The 20,098-nt window shown below is 37.7% G+C and overlaps 1 protein-coding gene across 1 annotated transcript in view; it reads left to right on the top strand.

Annotated features, from left to right (window-relative positions):
- Window positions 1-20,098, top strand: part of LOC104530029 (MAP kinase-activating death domain protein-like) — a gene marked incomplete at its 5' end in the record, with an annotated part of 37,703 nt that overhangs the window by 14,453 nt on the left and 3,152 nt on the right. The window contains 10 exons of the mRNA XM_010174504.1: window positions 611-719; window positions 1,182-1,244; window positions 1,624-1,744; window positions 2,880-2,985; window positions 5,309-5,419; window positions 6,363-6,476; window positions 6,557-6,721; window positions 8,036-8,108; window positions 10,150-10,256; window positions 15,661-15,730. Of these exons, the coding sequence (XP_010172806.1) occupies window positions 611-719; window positions 1,182-1,244; window positions 1,624-1,744; window positions 2,880-2,985; window positions 5,309-5,419; window positions 6,363-6,476; window positions 6,557-6,721; window positions 8,036-8,108; window positions 10,150-10,256; window positions 15,661-15,730 (1,039 nt within the window). The remainder of the gene's footprint in view (window positions 1-610; window positions 720-1,181; window positions 1,245-1,623; window positions 1,745-2,879; window positions 2,986-5,308; window positions 5,420-6,362; window positions 6,477-6,556; window positions 6,722-8,035; window positions 8,109-10,149; window positions 10,257-15,660; window positions 15,731-20,098) is intronic.

Below are 20,098 nucleotides of genomic sequence, written 5' to 3'. Positions count from 1 at the left end.
GGTAGTCCCAGTACACCATTCTTCAGACCAGATGATATGTAATGCTTTGCTTAACACCCTACCTTTATGAATAGTAAATGAAAGAAAAACCTGTCAGGTCTGAATGTGAGAGCTCAAGTAATCTTACTCTGTTTGTAAATATTGATTTTCTGTGTAGTCCTGAGAAGGCTGCGTATTTCTTCCTCCATTCCAGCACAGAATACAATGACAGTGCTATTCAGCTGTTTCCTGAACAGAGGGAAGGATTTACTGTTAGAATTTCTGCAAACTTACTGCATAAGCATGAAATACGGGGGATGACAGAAGAGGTTTAACTGTTGTTTTTAGTCTGGGATTTGCATTTTTTGATTTTTCCTTTAGGAATCATTATGTTTCCTCCTTGTTTTGATTTCTCGTATCTGTCTCTCTTTGTTTTTCCTTTGTCTGACTTTTAAGTTATTACCTTGCTCTTTGAACAGAATACTTCATTTGTTTTGTGAACATCTGTGGGAGAAGCATCTATGAAGTAGAGCTTGCAAACTGTGTCTGTTAAGCACAACAGTGGACTGCAAGAAACAGCCCTGCAGAGTGCAGAGTTAAATTGTCTTGACACCTCTTGTATTATTTTCAGGCAAAGTCTCACAACGTGAAGCAGAGTGTGAAGGATAGCAAAGGCAGCACTCCAGGGAGAGGCCCAGAGGATGGGAACCAACGTGTCTATCTCTATGAAGGACTTTTAGGTAAACAGACTTTTTTAAACCACTTAGTGTTGTCCATACTGGTAGAATAGGAGGGTGTATAAGGCCATTCAGAGTAAAACCCAAGATTTACTGGGGGGATTGAATAAGAGGAGATGAATGTGAGTGGTTTAGTTTCCATAAAACATACTTTGTCCCAGTCTCTTGCTGTTCTTGAATAGGAATTCTTTAACTAATGGAAAAAGGGGAGAAGGAACTTACTTAGCTATGCATGGAAGGCTAAAATGTATTAATGATCTTGAAAAAAGATCCTGCAGCTTAAGTCATTGAACAGAGGGCTACTAAACTCGGAATACTAATGGCCTTCGAGTGTATCCTTGAATTATGAGTATAGTGGCTTTTTTGAAATGTATTTCATCTGGACTTGCTGTTAATCAAGAGCTCTCTCTTCCTGTGTTTTTCATCCTTTCCATTTATCGTTCCTGCCTGCCTGGAATGGTGCAGGTAGGGATAAAGGATCTGTCTGGGACCAGTTAGAGGATGCTGCAATGGAAACCTTCTCTATGAGTAATAATCTTATCTTTCCACTTCTCTGTGTGTTTGCCATGATCTATGTTTGTGTGAAATATTCCTGTCTCTTTTGGGCAGTGTTAACAGTGTATGGAAGATATAGTCCTTTAGAATAGAGGTGAGAAGTATTTTTGTGTAAGGGTTTGAAAAGATTATGCCATGAATTAGAATGAGGGATGTGTCTTGTCTTCTCTTTTACACTTTTCTTCAGTTGTGATATTGCTTGTGGTTTAAAAGGAACCTTTTTTTTTAATATGGATTAATCGTGTGTTAGCTTATGGTATTTTCAAGGAGTGGGAAGGTACAGGAATTAATCTTAAAAATATTTGTCTGGAGTAAATTGAATAGATGTGCAATTTTTGTATACATCGCACAGGCAAAGAGCGTTCAACTTTGTGGGACCAGATGCAGTTCTGGGAAGATGCTTTTTTGGATGCTGTGATGTTAGAGAGAGAAGGAATGGGGATGGACCAGGGACCTCAGGAGATGATTGACAGGTAAAGTTCTTTAGTAGACCTATTTCTTCCCAATTGTTCCACCTCGGACTGAAATAGGGGAAAAAAAAAAAAAAACCAAAACCCCAAACCTTTATTTTAATTCTGCTGAACATGCTGTTTTCACTTTGTACACCTTGTTACTATACCTAACTGTTCCAAGGTGAGGCTTTTGTCTTTGCTGACCAGTATCTCCTGATACTGAAATACTGTCTTCAGTTGTGACATAGATTTTTTTAAACTCTTGTGGAGAGGTGATATTTACAGAGAAATGGGTAATGTAAGCATAATCGCAGTATGAACAGATGGAATAGACTAGATCAGTAGTAAAGCAAGAGATTGCTGTGGCAAGATGCCTATATTCTGGAATATAAGGAAGATATCAGTGTGTTGACATAAACTGAAAGAATTAAGTGTCTCCAGAAACTGCATTTTGAGCCTTCTCTAAATGCGAAGTCACTTAGAGGTGTTTTTACTTTACAGCTTGTAGTTAAAAGAAACAAACAAAAAAACACTGGCTAGAAATATCCACATGGTTGCTTCAAGCTAGACCTGCTTTTTTTTTTTTTTCCCCTCATCTCTGTTAGTATCTGATCATTCTCTGCTCTGTCTGCCACCTGCAGCTGTACCACCTACACCCATGCAACATGGGATCTGGTAGCCAAAATAAGAACTAGTTTGTGGAGTGCTAGTTTGAAAAGTGTTTATTTTTTGACAAGCTACTTAATAGAAAAAATAAATTACCTTTACACTTTCTTCATCAGTTTCCTTCTGCCTTGCAGCTACATTTAAGCTCTAAAGGCAGGTTGCTCTTGTACTGAGTTGTATGTTCCTCTTCTGGCAGTTGTCATTGTCATGGAGATGCAACTGCAGAAAAGAGGAAATGAATAAGCCCAGCAGACCACTGAGAACTTTCCCACTAAGCAGATGTTATTTACTTCAACTGCTTAATAATTACTAGAAATGTTTAATTAGTGATCACAGTGTTTTACTGGAAAATGGCCATTTGGCTTAGTGTTTTTGGAGGTTTTATTTGCCATACACTTTACAAATAGTGCTCTGTCCTCTGCCAGTGCTTTAATGAATTGGATGAAGAATGCCTGTGTGAAGTCTGCTTCACATCTAGCTCTTCTTGCAGGTATCTTTCCCTGGGAGAACATGATCGAAAGCGTTTGGAAGATGATGAGGACCGCTTGTTGGCTACACTGCTGCATAATATGATTGCTTATATGCTTATGATAAAGGTGACTTCTTTTTCTTTTCAATAGATTGCTGCTCAGGTTTAAGCAGTGTATTGTGTTGGTGGTGTCTTGAAACAAATCGCTGTTCACAGAGCTCAGAACAGTGATGTATAAAAGAATGTTATACAACATCTACTGATCTTAATGAAAAAAATTGCTTCAGTACCTGAAGCTTCTTTGTGATATGTTGTCTGAGTTTATGCAGTTCTATGCCATGGATATGCATTTGCCATTTAAAATAGAAACTTTTTTAGCCCTACTAGTACCTTTAGAGGACATTCTTATTATCAAGAGTATGGGTTATAAATTAAGTAGAGAGCATCTTCTAATCTGAGTTCCTCACAGGTAAAAATTCCAAATCTTCTTAGAGAAGTTAGAGGTAGAAGGAGAACGTGAGCATTATCAATATGTGTATCAATAACTCGATATGAAATTTGCCAATGCTAGCAAGCAACCCTTTTTGTCTCATTCAGTGGGCTGTGTATATGCATCTTAATGTTGTAGGTGGCTACTGGCAATATCTTTCTTTTAGTCTGAATGATTTCTTAGATAATCCAAATCCTCCCTCAAAGTCACAGGAAAATTAATCTTCTAAAATTTTTGTCACATTTAGAACCAGCTTAGGTGCATGGTTTTACCTGTAACAGATTTGATGCATTGTGCTGTCCAGTGTAACATCTTCATAGTAAGAGAGTGGGGAGAGAAAAAGAAGTTACTGAATTTTCCTAATATAAATGAAAGGTGAAGGTAAGTTTTAAGATGGAATTTGAGTATATTTGGAATTAGTTTCTTTCAGAAAACTGTGGGATTTGACCATTAGGACTTGTATCCTTGCAATACTTATAGTAGAATTAATAACCAGTGCAGATACTTTCATCAAAGGATGCAAAAAAGGAGAGCAAATAATGTTGGTCTCAAAAGGCTGTCTCATGAGAGATGTTGATAGAATTAGTCCCAGAGGGAGAGTGTCTTTCAATGTGGTGAAAATCACCACATCCCCAAGGAAACAGTTTTCTGGTAGAAAGGGATAAGGAGGCAAAGAGGATATTACACCCTTGGAAATTGTATCACTCTGTGCCTATGGGTTATAGATGAACAGGGACTACAGGGGATCTGAGAGTTGTGATAAAAATATTGTTTCTTTCAGTGCATCTTCAGAGATGTTCAAGAGTGAGGATGGGATGAAGAACTGAGCAAAAGAAGGGTTGTGGGTTGTTGGGGGTTTTTTGTCATCGTTAATTTTTTTTCTCTCTGATTATCAGTTTTGGGCTAAAAGGTGGTGGATCGAGAATTTGGTATATATTATTTGCATACAGGATTTTTTTCAAGTGGTTAGAGTGAGGGCTTTAAGAGACTGAAGACTGTACCAAGGTATCTCATCTTAGAGCAGCTTCTAGTAGAAACTGCAGAGTTGGAAGGCCTTCTGTTACTAGTGAGGTGAATTCTTCTGAGCTACCAAGGGAAGCATAATCCTCCAAATTCAACACCTCGGTATTTTAATGTAATTTTTTGTTTTGGGATAGCAGTGCCTTGTAGTTTTTACCTAAAAAATTCTTGAAAAATACAATGATTTTTTTCAAGTGCAAAGAATTCTTGCCAAAGGAAGGAAGCAGGTTGAGTTTGTTTTGTGTGCTCCATGGCATTAAGGTAAAAGAATGTCCAGTCTAGCTTGAAGCCAGTGCTCAAGCAGGAGTTTACTGTCTTGAAGCATTTAGTATCAATGGCTGGCATTCATTATATCCTTTTGAAATGGCACACGGGGCAGAATGTTTTGCTTCTGAGCTTCCCTGCAGCTCATCTTTGTGAGGAACCTGCTGCTGTTTGAGGACTACCTGGAAATGTTTGTTAGAGCCCTGGTCTAGTAATCAGGAAACAGGCTGGGCAAGATTTTTTTAAGATACCATGCCTTTGTGTTAATATTTCTTGTGTTTAGGGCTCCACAGTTGACTAAATCAACTCCTTGCAGAGGAAGAGGTGGAGAAGATAGCCTGGCAGCTAAGACTCATCATATAAGGGGCAACATGGAGAACTAAGGCCTCTGATGTCAGTAGTTGAAAGTGGAGGGTAGTGGAATTGCTGCTCTGTTGTGCAAGAGTAGTCAGGAAATCTGCTGGGCACAGTATTGCTTGCCCAGTACCTGGGAAAAGTGGTGTATGTGCCAACTTCTGCTTGTGCTGCTGGGATAAGGAGGCCGTAGTGTGACTCAGCTGGAGATCAGTTGTTTTGCTGTCTTGATGATGGAAACCAAGATACATTGACTTTGGGAGATAGGAGTTGCTGCCTGGGAATAGAGAAGAATAACTAACTCTCTATATCTGCTTTCTAGGTGAACAAGAATGATATCAGGAAAAAGGTGCGTCGTCTGATGGGAAAATCACATATTGGATTGGTGCACAGCCAGCAAATAAATGATATTCTCGACAAGCTTGCCAATCTGGTAAGTAAACCAGTGATGAGTGATGTATCTGTGGGAGCTACAGTGGAGGAAAAAAAAAATCTGAAAATTCTTCTATAAATGCTCTGCAACACTGATTTAAAAATACTAAAAATAATTAAATTGAATTATTAACTACTGCCTTCACATATATAGAATAAAGATTGTGATCATATGAGGCTGTTTATGATATTATACTATTATGCAGTTATCAATTAGAACTGCAATACAAATATCTATAAACATGACACTTCAGTACCACAGTTCTATGCAACTTTAATGTTTTCTTAATATCACTTTGGTGGGTGGGAACTTTTATTCTTACTATTAAGGATAGTGTTTAGTTTTCCATCAGTTTCCAGGTCATTTTAAGACTTGTAGTGATCAGTTTCCATACAAAACTGTTTCCACTGTCAGCTGGTGTGCAGAATAAACCTTACATCCCGTAATGCTCATTAAGAATGAGCACGTTAAGAACACTTCAGTTAATCAAACTAGCCAGCTTTTAACAGAACTGTCACCAGAATGGATGCAAGTTAGGCCTTTTGAAAGCTAATTTTTCAAAGCATTTTTACATCTGGAATTCAGTTTTATGCACTGAAAGGACACAAAATTATCTTGGAATTAATTGGGAAAAAGCAGACCAGTTTATTGCAATGTTACTGGGACCCACACACCTCACTCGCCCATACTGAGTGTGGTACCAGTGTGAATGTTGTTGTGTACTGGGGTAACTCAGTCACACTTGGTGAAACTTAACTTGGAGCATCTTACTTAAGGCTTTGTCCAAAATTGCCTCTAAGCAGTTGTGTTAAAAGACTTCATTGTTCTTTCACTTGTTGACAATGCTTCTGGTGTCGCCTAGTAGACTTTTTTCAATAGATCAGGAGAAATTGCTTTAATCAAAGTTTATTAATGAAAGTTTATTATTTTTTTTTTCCTCTAGAATGGCCGGGAACTCCCTGTGAGACCCAGTGCGGGGGCCCCCCGCCACATCAAGAAACAGACTTTTGTAGTACATGCTGGGACAGACACAACAGGAGATATATTTTTCATGGAGGTAAAGACAATAATACTAATGCAACAAGTAGCATCCAATAAATAATACAAGAAATCTTATGTAATATTTTGTGCTCCCAGGTATGTGACGACTGCATTGTGCTGAGAAGCAACATTGGAACTGTGTATGAACGTTGGTGGTACGAGAAACTCATCAATATGACTTACTGTCCCAAAACAAAAGTGCTGTGCCTCTGGCGGAGGAATGGTCAGGAGACACAACTGAACAAGTTCTACACAAAGAAGGTGTGCATCTTGTTTAATACACACAAAACTGAGGGAAAACTGCATAGAACAAATGAATCATTGGCGTGTCATATTCCATATTTAATTTAAAAAAAATAGCATTCTCTCTCCAGCACCAGTTACTGAGCTGTAGTGGCTGTTAATAGCACTGACATCTGAAGCTGGCATTATGCCTTGTAATTTACCTGAAGACAGTAATACAGCAGGATGTAATTTAAGAAATTACATGTGTAGGTTTTACTTGTTTTTTTTAGTTAGAAGAAGGAAAGCATCAGGATTACTAAATATTGCGTGAGCTTGCCAGTTTATAAAGGTAGTAAAAATATTGTGGTAGATTCACGGGGAAAAAGCTAAATAAAACTATGACTTAGTAATTGAGTTAATTGTCTCATTTTTAATGGCAAACCCAAACTGACAAAATAGATAAAAATTTTTCTCCATGGGCCCATGTTTGGTTTTTTAATTTCATACATGCCTACATTCTGCACTAATATGAAATCCTTTTACTTGTCCTTATGATTAATTGCAAAGATAAAGAAATAGCTTAAACCTGCTAGGAAAACTCTAGTAACTCTCAGAACTCCAGTAACTCCTACACAATGACCAGCAAACAAGAGGTAAAAATTTGTGAATGCAAGTAATATATTGAAAAGTTATTATCTTTGAGATATAAAGAGATTAGATTTCTGCTTCAAAAAATTCATTTTACATAGACCAGGTCATCATAATGCAAGTGTGAATATAAAGGGAGGGAGGACAAAAGCAGTGTGCTACAGAAGTCACTTGGAAAATTAATTGCATGTATCTTGGGCTTCAGATAGGAAATTTTTTAAATTTTACTCTGAGATTCTGGCTTAACTGCTCTTTGATACTAGCGAGGGGGATTGGAGGAAGACAAATAGAAGAATATGACATAAGGAAATTGATATGACTTACAAAAAGATATATCATATGAGCATGACCAGTAATATTGATTGCTGGAAGCTGAAAAAAATTGAGAGATTGTGATACTGTTTTGAGGTTTTTTCTACACTAGGAAACTGAGTAAACTTGGTTAGACTGCTCATGAGAGGTGCCAAGCTATGAACTCTTCACTAGCTTGTGCTGTGAAATGGTATGAAATAGTTTCTCTGTCAACTTGCAAAATAAATATAAATACCATCTATTAATCAGCTGTGGTTGAACTTCTGTAGGCTTTTTGTTGTTATGCACCACATGGGACTTGTTCTTTTTGTAGAATCTTTGAATCTTGCTGTTCTTTTCCCTTAGTAATTTGGAAGAATAACATTGTATTACTCTTCTTTTGTATGTTAGTGTCGGGAATTATACTACTGTGTAAAAGACAGTATGGAGCGAGCAGCAGCAAGACAGCAAAGCATTAAACCAGGTACAAGATTTTGCTTGTTGGGAACATCTGTTGTTTAATCTGCAATCAACAACTTTTGTTATTAATCATAGAATCATACAATGGTTTGGGTTGAAAGGGACCTTAAAGATCATCCAGTTCCAACCTCCCTGCCATCAGCAGGGACACCTTCCACTAGACCAGGTTGCTCAAAGCCTCATCCAGCCTGGCCTTAAACACTTCCAGGGAGGAGCAGCCACAACTTCCTTGGGCAACCTGGGCCAGTGTCCATCTTACTTGGAAGTCTCACGGTAGCTTTGTACATCCCTGTGTACGTAGCAGACTTAGTGTTATCCTTAGCTTGCCCCCATATACCTCACTCTGAATACAAACAAAACCAAAACACCTGCATAAACAGGAGTTATATGTAAGGAGGACTAGCTGCCAGTAAAATGATAACTAGAAAAGACTATGAAACTTTAGTTTTACTTTCTCTTCATGGTTGGCTAGTTACTCCTTATATTTCTGATTGACATAGTTCTCTGTTGTCCACTTTGTGTTGGGAATGGAGGCTAATGAATATGCTTGTTTGTGTTAGTGGATCTACAGTGATGAATCTGCAGCTTTCTGCAGGCTTTCAATGCACAAACCTGTTCTGTATTGGAAAGTCTCGTACTGGTGCAAGTCAAATGTTGCAGTTAACCCAATATGCTTGTATCAGTGTAAATTCTCCAGTATAGACATTCTTCTTTGTTTTGCAGCATCACCATCTGGGACGGGATAGTATAATTATAGTGGTGAAGTTTTTCTTGGCAAGCACCCCTTTCCTTTTCTTTTTGAGTCAAAATAAACTAGAAAAGTGGAAAAGTGGATTTGCAGTTTTGGGAGATTGTTTTCAATTTTCCTTTTTTTTTTTTTTAGTCCCCATAGAGCAGCAGGTGCTGTATGTACTTGGGTAGCAAACATGAAGGTGGCTTATTTTATACCTTCTTAGATGTTTTTTTCTCCCTTTCCAGAATCTTTCTGCAGGTTCAGGGTAACATCACTGTGGTTTTTGTATTTTCAAGTTTGATTTTTGTTGCAACTATTTATTTTTTTCAAAAATGCTAGGACTCTGGGAGCCGTGCCTTGAGGTACAAGTGTATTTCAGGTGCATCTTAATGCCAAATCTAGGGGATCTACATTATATACTCATAACTGACATCAGCATGACTGAGAAAATGACTTGTGTTTAAATCTAGCATCCTAAATGTTTAACCCTCAGCTAGCTGTTGGAGCTTGGAAAAGCCACATTTTCTTCCTCCTACCATTAGCCCAGTTTAATTTGAAGAGAGGGAGGAAGGATTGGACTTTCACTGAGCGTAGAGGAGGCAAAAGTGTCTTAGAAAACTGTTTTAAGAATTGGGCAATAATGTAGTATTAAAAATGTGTTTGAAAGCCATTCTTCAGAGGTCAGTGGTTCTGTGCAAATGCTAATTTTTAAAAAATCACTATAAGAAAGTATTTTCTAGCTGAACTGAATGATGCAAGAGAAACCCTAGGTTGTCATCTATTAATGTCCTCTATTAAATTGTCATTGTTGTAACCATATTGACTTTTTCATTGCTGAAAGCATAAAACAATGCCATACAAAATCCTCAGTCTCAGAAATGCAAGCTTAGTTTGGGCTTGCTTATGTGTTTGAAATTAAGACTATGTGACTGTAGTCTTACTGTGCAGAATGAAATCTGGCATTGGAAACAAACAAAACTGCAGTATGAACTACAATGGATACAGACCGAGCTGACATCCATGTCCCTTCATGTAACCAGGATGAAAGTTGTTGTGATACTTAAAAGTCTAGTGGTTCTCAGAAGGCTGGCATTAGTCACTGGACTCTACTGAAATGCTCCTTACTAGTGTTAGTAGTGTCCTCTTGCGGTGCACATCAAATGGAAATTATGTTTTTATTGTTTTATATTTCCCTTCTACATATCATGACTTGGCTGACTGCTTTCTGTTCTTTTTTTCTCTCTCTCTGGATATTTTTGTTTGTTTGTTTTTCCTTTTTTTTTCTTTTTTCTTTTTAATTACCTTATCACAGGCCCAGAGCTGGGTGGTGAATTCCCTGTGCAGGATATGAAAACCGGTGAAGGAGGTCTTCTTCAGGTCACACTGGAAGGAATTAACCTGAAATTTATGCACAGTCAGGTATGAGGGAGATCTGTGAGAAGACTGTGAGCATGAAGCTTCTTGCAGCACGCCTGTATTTGTGTTTCCTCTTCCCAGAGTATCAACAAGGACAAAGGATAGCATGATGGGGATAAAAAAGCATATGTATATTTACACAGAAGCACACGTGTAAAAATACACTGAAACTAATTATCCTCAGGAAAACTATAATCAACTGAAGAAAAATGCTGATACAAGTTTCAACTTCTTGTTTCTAGTGGCCTGAATTGTCTTAAGCAGAATACAAATGGTAGGCAGTATATTAAGGGACAGAAAAAGTGATCAACAGTAATCTAAACTGCCATAATGGATCACACTGTGAACATAATCTGGATAGCATAAGCAGTCAGCCTTAAAATATAGTGTTCGAATATTGCAGATACAGAGGGCAACCTTCTGCATCATATTTAATCTGTCTTGTTTTAAAATTTGAGAAATCATCTGTAGAATTTAGTATGAAAATAAAATGGGAAAGTGACTCTTGCTGTAATTCACAAAAATAAGATTAAATTACTGAGTCTCTTTTCCTTCCAAGTAGCAGATCTTATGGGCATAGAGGAAACACAACCAGAATTGTCATTTCTTCCTTTTTCTGGATGTTGTTTTTGTTGCTTCCTTTGATCCTTGTTTTTTACTTTGCTTTGTGTTTTTTTGTTTTGCATATGATATTAAATGCATGCTATGCTAGACAGTAGAATCAATTTTTAGGGGAGAGAGAGAATGTGTGTGTGTGAGAGAGAGAGAGGGAGAAAGAAAAGCTTCTGTCAGTCCTCTGTGGAGTGTTTTTTCCTTTCCTCCTGACTAGACTTTTCTTCCCACACAAGCTTTGTTCTTCCTTGAGGATACATCAGTGTAGATCCCACTGGAAGTGCACGTGCATCTCAAACACACATGCTCAGAATCTTTAATACTTCTCCCAAGGTCACAGCAGCACCATGTGCCTCTTTGAGTTCACATGTGTCAGTATAAGGAGTGGCGAGTTGTGAACCTCCCTCAGTGTTCTTCCTGTCTATTACCAGGGTAGAACCTGGACTACACTGCCCTACTGCAGTATTTCAAACCTACTCTGTGATGGAGCCACCTACCTGACTTAGTTATAGATTTTAACTTTTTTTTGGATATGCTGAAATACAAAGAACTGCAAAAGGAACTCATCAGTAGTACAGAATGAATTTTTGTAGTTAGTGGAAATGGCAGGTCTAAAGCCTTTGAAAATTCTGGAAAATTCTGGAAAAACTGGAAAATTCTGGAAAAACTCTGGAAACAGTTTGATATCATTATAGATGGACATAAAAGAAACTACTCTGTTGTAAGGTAAGGGCATACCAGAGGGAATGTTGTCTTTGCTTCTCCTTTTTCTTCTTCTTCTGAAGTCAAAACTGTGTTGAGCTCAAACAGCTCATATTGAACAGTCTATGGAGATGACTATTTCATAAATGAACTGCCAGGCATACGTGCATTTGCAGTTAGAAAAGATATATAAGAAGGTAGCCACATCATCATCATCATGGTTTCTTAAGTGTAACAGGCATATTCAGAAGACAAAGACATTCAGTGTTAAGTACAGAGTGAGCACATGTGCATCTGTCCAAAAGAACAACTCCAAATCCTAGAATATACCTTTGTCCTTAAATTCAAAGCCTTTCCCCCTCCCTTCCCCCCCGATACACTGGAATGACGTTCTGAAAGAAACCTTAGGGAAACCTAGTACTGATTGTTATTATACAACTGTCTGGACCATTACCAGTTGAATTTTGTACCACAGATCCTGTGCTACCACCAGCACTCCTAGAATACTAGCTTGATCATATCATTCCTTGGAGAATGGTATTCTCAGTTGCTGTCTGTGATGAAAATTGCTACATCTTTTCTGGAAGACAGTCTGTGCAGGTCAGACCCAAGAAGTATACCAGCTGTCTCCCCTGCCTGAAAGATTATTCTTCCTCTTCATCACCTTTCTGATAAGGCTGTAGCCAGATGAGTTTCCATTACTTAAGATGGATATTGAAATAAGTACGGTTCTGGAAAATACTCTTCATTTATTCAATATGTTTAATTCTTGGTCTGTTAGATTTACATTGCCACCTGTCAAGGGCATTCAGTACCATTTAGTGGACCTAAGACATATCCTTATTTTCCTTCTCAAAACAAAGTATCTAGACAGATATCAAAAGTCTGCCATTTGAGGGTCTGTGTAGAATGGACAACTGTAGCAGGTAGGTAAAGGATTCCTACTAGTTGCACCATACAAAAAAAAAAAAAATCCCCTCCAATTTCATATTCTGTGGAGCTAAAGGACATTTGCATTCTTATTCTAACACTCATCAACCAGTCTGCTCGCTTTCTTAGTAAGTCTGCTCTTCTAGGTAAATTGTCCTTTAAATTCTCACAGAAATTATATGAATTGCTTCCTAAGGCAGTTGATTTCAGAATATGTATAGAAGCGTGATTAAAACCAGGATCCTACAGCCATTTCTCTGAGTTGAAAATTTCTTCTTCCATTTCTATTGAGTTTGGATGGGGATACTGACCAAAAAATGCCTATAGGGCCTCATCAGGCACAGCTTTCTCTTGTCTTCCTCTCCTTACTCCATATACAGGCCCTGTTCTTGGCCGTCTTTCCAAGTACTCTTTTCAGCAGTGCAACTTACAAAAATAAGGGATTTCTCTTGCTCTGCTTGGTTGGACGTCATATAAATAATTTATTTAGAACATAGGAAGAGAGGTTTCTGCTTTAAAAAAACAAACAAATAAACAAAACCACCCCAAAACCTATTCTGTCCTACCTGAGAAGACTGAACATACTGCTTCAGTGTTAGAATGGTGCTTGCTTTCGTGAAACTCTTTTTGAAGGCTCTGGATTTGCAGTGTGTATTCTTTTTTACCGCCTTGTGAATTCATCAGGAAATGTCTTAGATGCCTGGTGGGCCAACCTGTTATCGACAGTGTTCACATATTCCACAGCAGCAGGGCACATAGGTTTAAAAAGAAAAATACCTCAAGTGTCTCTGTGCCTAGCAGGTCAGAGGAAGTCCTTTGGAATAGGGAGGAATCAAGTGTACCTGTGGCATTGGCAGATTATTCTGAGTTTATATCTACCAATTATGTTATAATATTGGGGCTCAGTAACTCTGTCCCTGTTACTAATTCATCTGTGTCAAAAAGAGATGGAAGTTTAATAAAATGCAGGAGGCACATGCCCATCTACAGTAGGATCCACACTGAATGCTCTGTCTTGAAGAAACACGGTTTCCCTAGGGTAAGTAACTGTTATTTCCTTTACGCTTGTTTTCTGATTGAGTGAGAGGAGAACATCTCTGTCCCTTAAACAATATAGCAAGAAATTGCCCATCAACTCGTATGTCTTCTGAAAATGGGTAACTTACTGTAATTGTGACAAACTTGATAAATTCTCATCTCACTCATGACTCTTGTGGAAATGCAGCACTCCTTAACATTATACTCAGATCATGAGCACCTGGGGCTGTCATGTCTTTTAGGCAGCTTTAGTGTTACCAGATAAAACAAGCAATGTTTCACCCGAGCCTTTCTGTTGAGATTCTGAATTTTTCACTTCAGACTACTAGCAAAAACATTTCACAGAAAATATTACAGAGAAAGGAAAGTAAGTACAACAAAGGAAGTGTTCTGTTATTGGCTTGGTTATTCTGCAACTATTCCTCAAAAAATAAAATGGTTTTGACCAACTACACTGATACAGAACATGGGCAAAACCAGGCAAACAAAAAAGATGGGATTAAAATGTCTCCTTTATCTTGAGTGCTTGAAAGTAAGCAGAAAGCAAGCTTCAGATTTTCTGATTGAAGTAAGTGGAAGTTTAGTTATTTATACTCAGCAAAAAATATTGCTAGTTCTCAACTAATAAAAGTAATAATAAACCCCCTTTGACTTCCCTCAGATGTACGGTGCATTTACTGATCTCCACTGATACAGATAAACCTGTTTCTTAAAAAACCACAACAATTTCTGGTTTTGACTTCCTTTGCCTTTCTTGGGTAGCATATCATCTATGATTACATGGATGTTGCTAATACTGGATTCAGGAGGGCTGCAGAGTTTTCCTTTCCCTTCCTGCCAAGACAAGGAAGTTTCTCTAGTAACATTTTTTTAAAAAGGTCCCAAGATCATGGTGTCATCAGTGTATAGGCAGCAAAAGTATCAATTCAGACTATTGTAATGCAGTCTTGCAAGGGTCTCTCTAAGGTATTGGACATAGACTTACTTTGAATGGTAGGGCAATGTTACTCTTAATGTTTCTCTTGCCTTGAAAAAGCAAGTATATTAGAAACTGCAATATGGAATTGATTCCTTATAGCACTTTCTACAGCTTCTTATATCTGTGCACTGGTTCTGACCCTTTTGGAGATGGGCATATAAGAAGGGACTGTTTTGTGTCTTGAAACAGATTGGATTTTGAACAAACTAACTCGTTATGCTCAGAGAACTTGTGTATTCATGCAATCTTGGCACCTAGGTTCTGGACTGAAAAACCTAGTTATGTAGTTCAACTGTTTTGTCTTTTGGGGTTCATATATGTAAAATGTATGTTTAAAGCAGGTTTGTTTTCTAAGTGACTGCTCAGCTGGCAGTAGCCATATATGAAGTGAGCAAACAGTAGAGAAGGGGCCAAACTCTCCCGTCCTGCTTAAAGCAAAAAAACCTGGTACTGACTATTAAAGGAGACAGTTCCAAGAGTAAGTATGCAGATTATATATATATCACAAATGGTAGTGAAATCTTCAATGGCAAGGCTGTCAGGGAGAAGGAAGATTAGTGGTTCCTCATTGGATTAAATTTGAGTACTGGAGAGGTTAGGAGGATCAGTGTCAGGGTGGGAAGTATAGTGCCCCTTACCTGCCCTCTGTGCTGGAGGAGGATGCATGGAGGGGCAGAAACTAACTGGGATGGATCAGAGGCTACAAATCATGCCAAATTTGGGAGCCAGCTTTTTTTCTCGTCCCCCTCTTCTGTTGTATTTCAGGTGTGTTGGTTTTCTTTTTGCAATAACTCATTTGAGTGCCTGAAGGGGTAGCAATGTTGGATATGTCAGAGTTACTAACTCCTTCGTTTCTCTTCCATGCTTTCTCCTCCTGCAAGGAGCGGAAGGTACTTCATCTTCTGCTGTCTTCGCTTCTTAGCGCTTTTAAGTTATTTGTTGATTTCTAGCATTGTGGCAAGTTTGTCTTTTGAATATTTATTTCACCCTTTATTTATATATTAAACTGTAAATGAACTGGTAGTGTTTGCTACAACACTTCAGGTTGTATCTGCTGTGATGATGTTTTTTGTTTAATTTTGGTTTTTAGTTTTAAAAAAACCAAACCTGACTAATTTTATGTTACTTTTCCTCCTCTTTTTGTAGGTTTTCATAGAGCTGAATCACATTAAAAAGTGCAATACTGTGCGAGGAGTCTTTGTCCTGGAGGAATTTGGTAATTACATTATTTTGATATTAGGTCTGTACTCACATGGCAGTAACTCAAATTTCCAGTCTTCAGATTCAGAGTTGCACTGCAGTTTCAAAGATGGGAGAGAAATGTAGATTGCTCATCAGAAGTTACCTGAGAGATGGGTGACTTAACATAAAAATTTACACATTAATTTTCATCATATTAAGATTTGTGACCTAGGTGTTTTTTGTTAATAGACAAAGATGATGTTCTGAGTCTTCCGAGGAAAACAAAACAAGAGTTAAACTTGGATGTGTGTAGGAATTTTCTTTGGTATGTTCCTTTTTCATCTGAGAAACCACATTTTTAAGCAGGACTTCTAGTTGCTCTTTCTCAACACATTATGCTTTCATTACAAAGAATTGCTGATAATTGCAAAGTTTCTTCTTGGCTCTATGTGGAATTTCATTTTTATTGTACGGAGCAGAATATGTTTTGTTAGTTTGTACTTTATCCTGTGGATTTTGTTTCAGAGCATGACTGGTAAAGAGTGGAAGAGTAAAGGTTAAGGAGGGTAGAGAATTTGTGGTATTTTGGTCAGCTAGTGCTATTACATGTAATCTGCCTATAGTCTAGTCTGGGGAAAATTCTGCTTTACTATTCAGTGTTAGTGTCAATCACATTATATTTTTAAACTATCACACTAGTGCCTGAAAAAATTTAGTGCTTTCAGATGCAGCTCTCCATAAGAGTGATCCATATACTTCTCTTGAAATAGTCCCTAAACCCATATTGGTTTATTCTTTCACCCATCTGTGAGATGTTTGTCTAGGTCTTAATATATGAAACATTTAAAAAGAAAATAAAATTTACAACAGTCTTTCCATAGCAGATCAGCATCCATGTTTAGGCTGTTAATCAAAATTAAATCAGCAGTTCTCTTTACCAAGACTCTTGGTTTTTGGTGCTGTAAATAGAATGTGCTGGCTGAGGGATTCTCTCTTAGAACATAAAAGACAGTTAAGACAAGATTGATGAAATTAATGTCTTTGTCCATAATAATGTATTGTCTCCTTTTGATGATAAAAAGTTATAAGGTATTCAAACGAGAAGGCCTATCTGACAATTGCAGTTTGCTCGTTGTTTGCTGTAAATTAATCTCCCAGAAGTCTGGGATTTGAATTTGTGAACAGCTTTTTCCCATTTTCTGAAAATGATGTTCAAGGTTCAAATGATCAGATGAGTGTACGTAGCCCCTGAAAAATTTTGCATAGTTTAGATGTTCAGAAGTTGTCTGCACTTTATGGTTGCATATTCGTTTGATACCATGTTTTCACCCTGATGGGCATGATTTGTTACTTACAGAAATTGTTAAGGCTGTAAAAGATTATTGGTGAGTTTTACAAAGATGAGAGTTCAGAAGCCATAAAATTAGGTTAAAGAATGGCTTCAGCTTCTGAAATTAACTTTAACTTAAAAGAAATTACTTGGATCAGAAATGATTTTTTTGATAATTTTTGAGAAGTTTTAATTCAAAGTATTTCTTTTAATAGTTTGTTTATATTGCACAAGAAGAAAGACAGTGTTTGACTTAGTTATTTCTAGTCAACTTCTATTGATGACTCTCTAATACAGTGTTTAGCCCCTAAATAATGACTGTAATAGCTGTAATAAAAAGAACTTCTTTTGCAGAATTTTGTAATCAAAGGCCTATTGCAAAAGTTAGAATTGTGATATGGAACTTATAAAGGGTAATTTTAAGAAGTAATTAAAAATAAACTGGGAGTTGGACACTACAAGCAAAAACTGAGAAATTAAATGAATTGAATTAAAAATACTGTCCTCCTAAAAGAGAGGTCACAGACAAGAACCAATTTAAATGAGAAAAATGAGACTTAAAATTTGCCCATCCAGCTAATAAAGAGAAAGAATGAAGCAAGGAAGATATTGCAGGGGAGCTTAACTTTCTTCTTGTGCAGAGACGAAAGACTACCTCAGAGCTGCTTTTCAAATTGTTATAAAGATGAGAGGAGATGCCGATCTGTCCTGTTCAAGAGAAATTAGCATGTTAATTTGTTAATAGTAAACTAACAGCATTCAGCAGAAATTTGTGTGGACTTCTTAAGAATGAAGTTATTTAGATGTGTTAAACATTGCGAACCTTTCAATCAGAGTCATTATAGTAAGAATATACTGAAGTACTGTCTCCTTTTAGAAAGGCAGGGAGTGGTCAGCCTGGTTAAAATACTCCAGTCTGATGGCAAATACTTCAGTGTAAGCTTTGTTTATTTGATTTTGCCAAGCACGAGTGCTCCAAGTTTAGTGATACCACAGGAGGAAATGAGAGGTCTGTTTGTATTAACGCTGGGTTTAGATGGCAGCATGAAAGTTGGAATTGTGATTTCAGAACAGGATGCCAGTGGAAGTTCAGGAATTGCTGCCCACAAATGGAAGTGGAGATTTAAGTAAGTGAGGAAATGTAAGGCTCTTCCCTCTGGAATTTGAGTTACTGCTGTGTACTTGTGCTTTACTTTCTTGTGGCCCCTTCACCGCCGCTGCTATGAAAACCTTCATTCTCCAGCAGGTAAAGTGATGTCCCCTAAACTCATTCTATATTAGCGCCATATTTTCATTCACAGGACCAAAGGCTGCAGGATGGTGCTTAATAATTTACTCCCTTCATCCACTTAGTTCAACAGCATCAGGAATAACTTTTAATGTTAGAAGAAAAGTGCTTCTGCTAATCTCTTAATTTGAGGCTTGGGTCTTCTTGGTTTTTGTTTGTTTTTTTTTTTTTCCTCCCCCTCTTTCTTCCTTTTTCTTTGTATTCTGCAGCAGTAGTGCTTTGACTTCTCTTGAGTGTAAATCCAAATCCACTCTTTTTTACTCTTCCTAACTCAGTCCTCTCAGGAGAATTTTTTCCCATTGGAAAGACTGTGAAGGAGTACTTTACTTAGACAAGGCAACTTACTGTGAAGTGGGGAGACGGTACCTCGCCTAGGTGCTCTCCTGTCCCCTCTCTTCCTGTTCTCAATTATGATGCAGGTCTTTACAGTTTCCCTTCTCTCCCTCCCTTGCGGCACAAGGTCCTTACAGCTTTCCCTTCCTGCTTTTTCAAGAATATATGAACAGTTGTATGTTACCCACTGGGCAGTGAGACTTGCACAGCTGTAAAAGTCCTACCCTATTTGGCTGTGCACCAGCCTCACTCCCACCTTTATCCCCTGGTGACATGGAGTTAATTTGGAACATCTGGTGCCAACGGGTAAGGTAGCTTGGATGTGCACCTCCTTATCTCCCCAGCTCTAGTCACTGATATCACTGGGGCAGTGCAGCCTGGGTGTGCACTTCCACCATTTCTCAGTCCTTGATGTAACTGCCAACTCTAAGAAAAGTGAGAATAGAAAAATTAAACAAAAATATGACATTACTTTTTACGATCATATTCTGTACTTTTCACTAGATTTTTTTTCTTCAAGAATGACAGTACCATGATACATGAGAATTGGTGGGCACTGCTTTATATTTAGAGTACTTTCTCAAACCCAGTCTGCACCGCCTACTTTTAGCCCTTTAGAGTGTGATCCGTCTCCCTCTCCAGTGTTTAGCTGTGTCATATCATAGTTGAAAAGATGACATCTGCATGGATAGGTTTTGCTGTGGACTGTTCCTAGTTATTCATACTGAACTCATGTGCCTTTTTCTTTTCTTGTCACTAGTACTATGTGTAATAAAACATTTACCCATCCTCTATGAACCTGGTACGATTTGGTTTTGAGTAATTTCTGTATTGCTTCTTCTAAATATTTTGTTGTGACACAGAAATTCCATGGCAAATTTCAGCTATTCTGGAAGGGAAATATTCAAAGTTGGTCTTGGTATTCCACTGATCTGAACATTTTAAATTTGCCATTTGTATGGTTTTAGTGTGGTCTTTGTTCTCTCCTGGCAATTTCCCATGGTATCTGTTCACAACAATATTTGTAGACAAATGTGGGTCAGAGGCACAGTTCAGATGCAGTGTGCACTGATGGGATGGTTACAACTTGCTTTTTTATGTATTCCACAATGAGAACAAAAGGCAAATTTTATTTCACTATATTATGCCTGTTTCCTTTGTGTTAGTTTGAGCCAGTGCAAGGGAGCAAGATGAAATTTTCTAGATAATAGGGTTTTTTTTTACATGAGTATCCTAATCCTCTTTATATATAAAGTCTTGTAGAAATCAGAAAGGCTGGTATTTAAAGAATATTTGTAACTGAGATCAGTATTTTATTTTAAAGCAGCTTGTTCAAAAGCAATGAACGTTTTCAGTGAGTATGTCAAGTAAATACCATCACACACATCCTGGACAGGAGAAGGAATGTCTTGAGAAACTTTTGAAATACAACTGGGAAACAGTCTTCCAGT

This window comes from Antrostomus carolinensis, unplaced genomic scaffold (assembly GCF_000700745.2).
Source record: "Antrostomus carolinensis isolate BGI_N321 unplaced genomic scaffold, ASM70074v2 scaffold18520, whole genome shotgun sequence".
Taxonomy (NCBI): Eukaryota; Metazoa; Chordata; class Aves; order Caprimulgiformes; family Caprimulgidae; genus Antrostomus; species Antrostomus carolinensis.
The sequence above is the reverse complement of the archived record's forward strand: the minus strand, read 5'-3'. Positions and strand labels throughout refer to the sequence as shown.